Below are 9,455 nucleotides of genomic sequence, written 5' to 3'. Positions count from 1 at the left end.
TGCTACACCCCAGACTCCTTTCCATTGAAGTGGCTGCAAAGCACGGAGGCTCTCAAACTGTGTTTGTTATTTGTTTTCAGGGCGTCACTGAAGATAATTCTTTTAAACAGCATCTGAGCATTTACTTAAATATCTTCTGGAAGTGCAAAGAAAGTTACTTTCTCGAAGCAATTTGAGATTCTAGTTGGAAATTCTTCTACATTAAGAGTCAAAGAATAAGATGATTCCTCTTGATGCCTCTAATCTACATTTTCTCATCACCTTCTCTCTACCCTCTCTCTCTGTCTCTCTGTGCGGTGACTTTACACATTCATCAGGTTCAGGGATCAATTTTCTAGAGGCTAAATTATGATATCATAATTGATTCCTACCTTCATGTTAAAATGGGGTTCTGATCTTGTCTCTTTGCTATATTTGCTAAAATTTCATGATTTGAGACCACTCAAGTACACTAAATATCGATCAACAAAGAGACAGCAGAGATTGTCTTCTGGGAAGTGAGCTACTGACAGCCACTTTCGACCTTTCTACCTTCAGATGAATGAGATGGCTTAGCTCCATGAGAAAGCTTGGTTACAGTCAAACGACAGAATAAGAAATGCTTCTTAATATTATGCTCTTTCTCTCTCTTTTCTCCTCCTCCTTTCCATCATTCCTATCATTTCGTATATCCTGTGTATATACTGTTCATAGGGCCCGTGCGAATGCTGAAGTCTTACAGCAACCTTCTCTTCAAGGCAACCCCCCCCTCCCCCCCCCCGGGAGAAAGGCTGCGGAAACGTGGGGAGCCAGAAGCAGCCAATTGTTGTTACAATCTGGGTATGAAATGCCTGAGGTGATACCATGAGGTTTTCTTGTAACTATTGTCTAGTTAGGATTATACGATTTGTGTCTTTGGAGATTCTGACCTTTCTTGCAATTTCATCACTGCGCCACAAAAGCTTTTTTGATGTGGAGGCCGTTAATTGACCTTGATAATTACACCCCCAGGCCTACAGTAGTATAGACGTGCTATTTGAAGAATTAAAGACTGTAATAAAATGCCTGAATTTTTTTTTTTTGGTTTCTTTTTTGCCGATGTTTATTAGCCTGGAATGGGATATTACCTGCGCAGCGACTGAGTATAAGAATTCAGGTTAGTTATATATATACATATAAATTGCACCAGCAGTATTAATAAAGTTGGGCATGGTTGCCCGGGCAGCCGCACCGCCGCACGTGATATAGGCGTATATTAGTTGGCTAGCTTGTCCTCCTCCCACCAATAGAGGATTAACCATCCATCCCAACAGTGAAGTCATCCGCGTGTCATGTGGCCGCGGAATATTGAAGAAACTGATGTAAATATACCGTAGTGCGTAAAAATCCCGAATAATCTTTTTTTTTTTTTTTTTTTTTTGAAACAAGGGTCACAAGCGATTCCCTTGGAAGGCCAATTTATCTCCGGTTTCTCGCTTAACTTTCTTTTTTTCTGTTTGTGTTTCGCAACAAGTGTGGGGTTGGTCGAGATAGTCACTCACACTCACACAAAACTGCACACTCTACGTGGGATGGGTGTAACCAAGGAACAGAATGACGGGATAGGGATCGGGCCGGGAGGGTTGATTGCAGTCGGGGATTTCTCTTTTCTCTTTTTACTTTTCACTTTGATTGATTGGTCTTTTGGTCCTGGTTTATCTGTGCGGAGGATGCCAGGGGAAAATAGAGAGATTACTATGGAAGAGGATTAGGGTGTGTAGAGAAAATATCGGTAGGGTGATCGAGTATGCATGGATGCATGCACTGAAAGGAAATGCAATGTGTGGTCACCAGGCTGGATTCCTGGTGTCTGGCGCATTAATAGTGCTTATTATTAGTCATGTAGTTATTTAGATGGTTCTAATTCTAGTTATATGCGAACAGATTTCTCGAAGTGGTAGGTAGGTAGTTTTAGTCTCTTGTGTAGATGGGATCTGATTGGCGCATGGACCACCTCCAAGATTTTCTGACTTATCTTTTTTCCTCTCCTCCTCGAGTTATTTCAACTTCAAATCCCCCCCGCCCCTCTCCCCAGGCATCCAATTCCTCACAGCAAGCGACTTCTGGAGTTTTGCGCTTGCTCGGCCCTATAAAGCTCCAATTTATTCTTTTGCCCTGTTGATTCTATATAGTTATACCCCGGTTTAGTGAATGAATCTTTCCGTCTTCTCTTGTATATAGTTGTTATCTTCTCGTTCCAGTTACGCCCCGCTGATCCCTAAGAACCGCAAAGTAAATATGACCCAAGCAGTAGACAGAATCCATGTCCAAACCAAAACTGCTGATATGAATCAGACTGCAGCAGCCGCCTTCGATGGAAGTCCCGGGTCGCCCAATGCTTCAGGTGCCATCAGGGGTGGCAATAATGACGAGGGCCAGGAGGATCCACGTGCATCGGCTACCAAGAAGCGTTATTTCGCATACTTCCGTACCAGAGGGTTCTATATCGTGCTTGTTCTCGGGTTAGTTCCCAGCTCATATATCCCTATCCTCCTCACCTTGAACAAAGAAAGAGGCGCTGCTAATAATCTCGTGTCCTTCCGCACAGCCAAATCCTCGCCCTATGCATCACCTCCACAAACACCTTCTCCCAACTCCTCTCCAACACAGGCACCTCAATCCCCGCCCTCCAATCCCTCTTCAACTACATCCTGCTCAACCTCGTCTTCACGACCTACACAATCAACCGCTACGGCTTCCCCCGCTGGCTCCGCACCATAAAAGCAGACGGCTGGAAATACATCGTCCTCGCCTTCTGCGACGTCGAGGGTAACTACTTCATCGTCCTCGCCTACAAATACACCACCCTCCTCAGCGCCCAACTCATCAACTTCTGGGCCATCGTTATCGTCGTCACTATCTCCTTCATATTCCTCCGCGTGCGCTACCAGTGGGCCCAAGTCATCGGCATCCTCGTCGCCATCGGGGGAATGGGCGTGCTTTTCGGCTCAGACCATCTCACTGGCAGCGGCAGCGGTGGTGGTGGTGGCGGCAACGGCCCGTCTTCCAGCAGCCAGATAAAAGGTGACCTCTTCGCCCTGCTAGGCGCCACCTTCTACGGCCTCACGAATGTTGCGGAGGAATATCTCGTCAGCAAGCGGCCCATGTACGAAGTCCTCGGCCAACTGGGATTCTACGGCATGGTCATCATCGGCGTGCAAGCCGCCATTTTCGACCGGGACTCCTTCGCTAATGCCACCTGGAACGCCAAAGTGGGTGGATATTTCACCGGCTACACGCTGTGTCTGTTCATCTTCTACACACTGGCGCCGCTGCTGTTCCGTCTGGCATCCGCGGCGTTTTTCAATATCAGTCTGCTCACGGCGAATTTCTGGGGTGTTATTATTGGGATTAAGGTTTTTGGGTTTTCAGTTCATTGGATGTATCCGATTGCGTTTGTGTGTATTATGCTGGGGCAAGGGATTTACTATTTGGCTATGCAGGATCTGGGCGAGGCGAAGAAGCCTTGGTTGGGCGTTAATCAGGAGAAAGGTGTTAGTGGGGTCGGGACGGCGAAGAGGAAGATTTCCGCTAGGGTTGGGGCTGAGGTTGGGACGGGGAATGGGAATGGGAATGGGAGTGATAGCGCTGTTTAATGGCGGGGGTCGCGGGAATGTTTCTCTTTTGCCCCGTTATCCCCTCCCCACAGATTCCATTCTCCCATCCTTTGACCACCAGCAACGGACTGGTCAATTAGATTCATCCATAGACATGTCTCCCCCAGCCCACGCGCATTCATGAGCAGGTCCTCTTTCCTTGGCTGGATTAGGGATCTATCACATCTATCTTTCGTGTGGCGTCACATTTCCACTGTCCCGGTGGACATGATCCCGATTTACCTTGGTCCTTTTGTGCATCTCACATTTACTTTATGGATATAATCATCCAATTTCTTTTTGTAAGTATTGATGAAATATGTGCCAATTCCACATAGAAACCAGTCAATATCTCAGGCCGCCAAGAAAGAAGGGTAATTTTGACATCTTAGATATCACGCTCCATTCCTCAAGCCGAATAGGCATACACACCTAGGCAGTTACACCTACAAAGCCCCGAAAAATATATAAAGATATTATCTCAACCCACAAATAGCTATCCCGGAACGATGAACCACTCAAGAAATGAGAAAGAAGATATCCAGTGTGCCCGAAAAACGCAAAAATGCACGGGTATAAACAAGAGTACATCGCAATCCAAATACGAATAAATAAATTAAGAAAAGAAAATGGCGTTGGGAAAATCATACCTCCCGTAAACTCGACATGGTCATCCTTCCCATCCCCCAGCGCTCGTTGTTGCAACTTACCAACACCATCCGTGGAAGTAGTAATCAGAGTTGCAGGCTCCATAACCACTCAAAACCGAAATCAAAGCTGACAGAGAGGGTCGTCTCAAACCAGCCCTTCCATCGGTGATAATAACAGTTCCACTACAACTACTCCTACCCCCACTACCACCCTTCCGCCTAGTAATTACACCCCCCAGTTTCCCCGCATTGGTTCCCCCCCCCAATCCCTTCCCCTTCCCCTTGTCCTCCGCTTCTTCTACGACTATTACTCCACTACTACTCCCAGCCCATCGCGCATAGACACAGCCAACCCCCTGTCCCACAACCCGATACGGCAAATACATCAGTCCCAACAATGCCCGCGCCGGCAGCATGACCATGCCGTACAACCAATTCAACAACGTCAAAAGTGAAAGGCGGTGTGGTGCCGCTGCTGCCAGCGCTGTTACTGTTGCTGTCGTCGTCTTCCTCTTCGTCGTCGTTGCGGATGTGGGTATGGGTGTGGATTTGAGCTGCTGCGCCGTCGAGGCGTTTAGAGCGATGACGTCGTTCAGCCGCTTCTCGAGAGACTGTAGGCGCGCTTCGGTTGCAAGGGCGTATTGGGTTGTGCGCTTTTCGTAGCGGCGCATGGCGCGGGTGAGGGCTGAGAGGTCTGCGGGGATTTGGTCGGGGGGGTTTGGTGTGCTAGTAATGGGGGCTTGGGGGTCATTTATGGGGCTGTCGGGGGACTGTTGTGGTTGAAGTTGCGGCTGGGATTGGGATTGGCGCTGGTGATTGAAGTGATAATGATGCTGGTGTTGGTGTTGATGTTTCCTGGCGGCGAATTTAGCGATATGGACTTCCAACTCCCCGAGGCGGGTGGAGAAGTCGTGGATTTTGCTTGCGTCGATTCTCTCGTGGCGGTTTTCGGTGTTGCTTGTTGCGACGAGGCGTTGGAGGTAGAGGGTGCGTGCCTGGACCATCTTTAGGAGGTGCGAGAATGGGCGTATTTCGGCTGCGAGAAGGAAGACGGTTAGGTTATAGTTGGACACGAGGCCTTCGGAGGGGCGGGAGAGTTGCAACCTCAGTTGGTGAAGGAGCCAGGCGCCAATTGTGGGGAAGAGGAAACAGGATGCTAGAGCTGCTAGTTCGTGACGGCGGAGTTCTTTGGCTGCTGCTTTGGCAACTTCGGATTGTGGGGGTTGTGTCGTTGGAGAGCTTGTAGATGAATGCTTGTGTTCCTTGTTCTCTTCCTCGTCGTTATTGAGTTCAGATTCGGGATCCTCAATAGTTAAATCCATGTCAGATGCCACTTCTTGTGGAAGTCCTGGGTTCAGCTCTTGTGCTGAGCTGTACCAGTCCCTGAGAGTGATATTGTTAGTCGACGAAGAACATTACGTATATAGAACAGTATATCTTCTGGAGCAGGCTCCCCTCACCAAGGCAATCGAATGGACCAATTGAGAAAGATGGCCGCCAGCACCAACAAGGTCATATCTGTTGCTATTGCGCTTCCATTGTTAAATAGTAGACCCCAGACGGCTGGCAACAGCGCCAGCGCCAGCGGAATAGACTGCCAATGCGACTCATTGTCATGGGCCAGGGGTGTAGTTCTTGAATCAACACGGGGGAAAAACAGATCATCCGTCGAAAACTTGATGGACTGGCGGGCTTCTGAAACAGTATCAGAGAAAGTCGAGCTACGCGGCAACCTGCCTAGCCCAGGAGGACTCGACGAGGGCTCAGAGAAAGTGGTCACCACCGAACGAGAAAGGGATCTCTGACGGAGACGTTGAGTAGAGGCTGTCAAGCTAACTCTTGTTTGCGATGATGCTTGATTTGAGGAGAGTATTCTCGATTCAACCATGGTAAGATCCTCTCGTTGGAAACTAGGACGGATACTATCAGTCAACAACAGAGGATCAGGCCGGATCGCGGGTGAAGAGGAGAACACACCGTTGTTGCCATTATTTGCTACTTTCATGGTTAATTTTATTAATTATGTCTGCGCATTGCAACGTCGTCCTAGCCCATCCAACTCTGGCTCCCGGTATGACATCGACAGGCATGCTGCATGCAAACGGTGTTCGATGGTTGGCTGCCAATGGTATGACGTAGCGTAGTTAACCTCAAATTCGTCCAGCGGTAATTTTATACTTGATTTTCAATCGATTAATGAGTTATAAATTAAATGACAATCATAAGGGCTGTTGGCCTCAACCTTGTATATTTATGTCAATCAACTTACTCCGTGCAGATGTCACAATCAGCACTCTTAAAATAATATAAACTATCTGCCCAGAATGAGGCACAACCTCTGTGGATGAGTCTAGGGACTCTCAGGCCCTGCGCATGCTGCAGATTTCAGCGACAATGCCCTAAATCATAACTGGCAGCATTAACTTCAAATAGTGGTCTGAAGCCCTAAGATTTAGTTAACTGTGGCGGTTAATGATGTGGCTTTCTTAGTGCCTTGTGCTTTTGATACCTTCTGCAGATTCCGGACATCTTGCAAGGACCGACATTGATATGTCTATAAAATCCACATTTTTTGGTAAATTATTATTCTTCAAATGATAAAACATTTCCCAGTGATCGCAATATTTCTACTACCATCTCAGCACTTGCTCAACCTCCTCCAATTCTAGAAACCTCATCTTCCTCTTCTGGCCAGCAGAAGATCACCCCAAAAGCCATGAAAAAGTCAAGAACTCCCCGTTTGGTGACCTCCTGCAAGAGGTCTTAAAACCCCTCGAATCTAGACTTTAGAGGACTTTCAATACAGTCATAAGTAGGAGAGAGGGGGTTTTGGGGCATCGTTTGTTCACCCATGTAGGGATCAGCCCACTGATGCGGGGTCCAACTCTTCTTCATGAATGTGCAACGACCAACATGATACAGAGCCTATAGGAGCTTCTCCGCGAAACGAACTACCCTTTTAATTTGAAGTGGATCTCGCCAAAGGGGCGGTAAGGACTAGGTAGTGAGTGTTCATCCCAGATGAAATCCATGGATTTGTATGTAGTGTTTCTGTAGAGAACACACCCAGGATGTTTTGAAAACTCGAAATGAAGATAATGCTGTGACAAGATGCCATGCACTGCTGTAGATTACAACACAGCGGCCGAGGGAAACAAAAGTAAGTCGGTGCATAAAGCTTTGTTACCGGCCGGCTCGTATCCAATCGTCGCGTGGTTGAGGTCGGGATGAAGTTGGGTCGAAGTTCGCCGAACAACACGGAGAAGGTGACGTCAAAGGCAAGGAACCTGAGCATTTCGCGAGTCGCAATTGGACGGAATGAAAATATCGGACCGTAACTAACTACGGGGGATAACTTGTCCAGACCCCATCTAGGCACCTTCATTCCATAGTGCGAAAGAAGCCATAAAGAATATGAAGAGTAGCTCAAAGTAGCCCTGAATGCTGTGATGCTGTGGTCTCACTACGGCCGTATAAATTTAGAATCGGGAAGAATTTCACCGACACGGAGGACTTGAAGTTATTCGTAATTCAATGGAAACTTTCCTTTGAGTACGGCATTATGTTACGCAGGTTGATTAACAATTCGTTATTCTTAACATCTAATCTCCGTTACTGTGGTTATCCTAAAGTCCATTATTGCCGTATAAAGCAGACCCTAATATGTCTATATAAATGGAGCGGTTGGCCACCAATTCATAGAGATGGAAACAATCAAGCAAACGAAGAAGAAGATTACAGAAAATCGAACCTTGCTAGGAATCTCAGGCATATCCTATCTCTATTATAATTACTCTGGCAAATTTGATTTTGGATAGTATCAAGTCGTGACCTTTATCCTTCTATTACCCATCCGTGTGAAACGCGACATTCAGGATCAAAAATGACGTCGCACTCAAAATTCGGAGCTGAAACTACGGCAACCGAAGTTACTAAAGCATTTTCTGATCAGATTAAAGGATTGACCGGTATACATATTTTCCACGTACCCTATGGTTTCTCAGATGCTAATCATTCCTCTTCACAGTCCTCATAACGGGAGCCAATCCTAACGGTATTGGCGGTAGTACAGTCATGGCAATTGCACAGCATGCCCCGGCCTGTATAGTAATATCGGGCAGAACGCAAGAGAAGCTCGACACAATGGTCAAAGATCTAAATACCAGCTTTCCAGAAGTGCAGATAGTACCCGCAATCGTGGATCTTTCTTCACAGCGTTCAGTCCGAGAAGCCGCGGCGGAGATCAGCAAAGCTGTCGAAGCAATCGACGTTGTCATTAATAATGCCGGCGTTATGGCCATTCCCGAACGCGAAATTAGCGAGGATGGCTTTGAGATGCATCTGGCAACGAACCATATCGGCCATTTCCTCCTCACGAACCTGCTCATGGATAAAATTCGCCTGGCTGCTATCAAACGCCCAGGCGTCACCCGTATCGTCAATGTATCGTCAGTTGGTTTTGACCTTTCCGCGTTCCGTTTCCAGGACTATAACTTCGACGGCCATCCCGTTGGTGAGGACGAAGTGGGACTTCCAGGGCCACTCGTGGCGTATAGCCTTCCAACGGAGCGGGTGGATCATTATATGTCATTGATTGCCTATGGACAGTCTAAGACGGCGAATGTGCTATTCATCACTTATCTGGCGAAGCATCTTGCAGGCTATGGAATCTCTTCTTTCGTGATTCATCCAGGAGGTATACACCAGATCCAATCCCTGCATCCCAAAGACTTTCATCTTGTATTTCTTTCCCCTCCCATACTAACGACCAATGCAGCCATCCAAACAGAGTTAGGGCGACATCTGACCCCAACAACACTGGCAGAAATAGCCAGTGCTATACCAGGCTGGAAAACTCGAGATCAGGGAGCTGCAACGTCGGTAGTTGCGGCGTTTGACCCTGCACTTAGATGTATGTATTCATATTCATGGCCTCATTGTCTTATTATCTTTGAAGTTTGAAGAAGAACGATTTGTAATAAGACGCGCTATAGATCATTCCGGTGCTTATTTGATAGATTGTCAAATTTCATCGGCGCCTGCGTATGCTACCGATCCAGAGAAGGCGGAGAAACTGTGGAAGTTGACGGAATCGTTTGTTGGGCAGGAATTCAAGTTGTAACTAGCAACGAGATATGCGCTCGCTTCCCGATTGTGCTAAGGGTAATTTGGTGGTTTTTAGATGGCTCAA

General features: G+C 47.2%; 3 protein-coding genes across 3 annotated transcripts; 2 read left to right on the top strand and 1 right to left on the bottom strand.

The window, feature by feature from the left end:
- Nucleotides 1-2,256: 2,256 nt before the first annotated feature.
- PAAG_07824 (solute carrier family 35 member F2) lies at nucleotides 2,257-3,614 on the top strand (the record flags this gene model as incomplete). Its single annotated transcript, XM_002790479.2, has 2 exons — nucleotides 2,257-2,480; nucleotides 2,567-3,614. 2 exons carry the CDS (start codon nucleotides 2,257-2,259, stop codon nucleotides 3,612-3,614), a joined length of 1,272 nt encoding a protein of 423 aa, XP_002790525.2.
- Nucleotides 3,615-4,320: 706 nt separating this feature from the next.
- Nucleotides 4,321-6,269, bottom strand: PAAG_07823 (hypothetical protein; the record flags this gene model as incomplete). The annotated part of the gene is made up of 2 exons (XM_015846344.1): nucleotides 4,321-5,647; nucleotides 5,725-6,269. 2 exons carry the CDS (start codon nucleotides 6,267-6,269, stop codon nucleotides 4,321-4,323), a joined length of 1,872 nt encoding a protein of 623 aa, XP_015700738.1.
- Nucleotides 6,270-8,147: 1,878 nt separating this feature from the next.
- PAAG_07822 (retinol dehydrogenase) lies at nucleotides 8,148-9,386 on the top strand (the record flags this gene model as incomplete). Its single annotated transcript, XM_002790477.1, has 4 exons — nucleotides 8,148-8,232; nucleotides 8,292-8,960; nucleotides 9,042-9,176; nucleotides 9,259-9,386. 4 exons carry the CDS (start codon nucleotides 8,148-8,150, stop codon nucleotides 9,384-9,386), a joined length of 1,017 nt encoding a protein of 338 aa, XP_002790523.1.
- Nucleotides 9,387-9,455: the final 69 nt, after the last annotated feature.

Source organism: Paracoccidioides lutzii (genome assembly GCF_000150705.2).
Source record: "Paracoccidioides lutzii Pb01 unplaced genomic scaffold supercont2.25, whole genome shotgun sequence".
NCBI classification, from domain to species: Eukaryota; Fungi; Ascomycota; class Eurotiomycetes; order Onygenales; family Ajellomycetaceae; genus Paracoccidioides; species Paracoccidioides lutzii.
The sequence above is the reverse complement of the archived record's forward strand: the minus strand, read 5'-3'. Positions and strand labels throughout refer to the sequence as shown.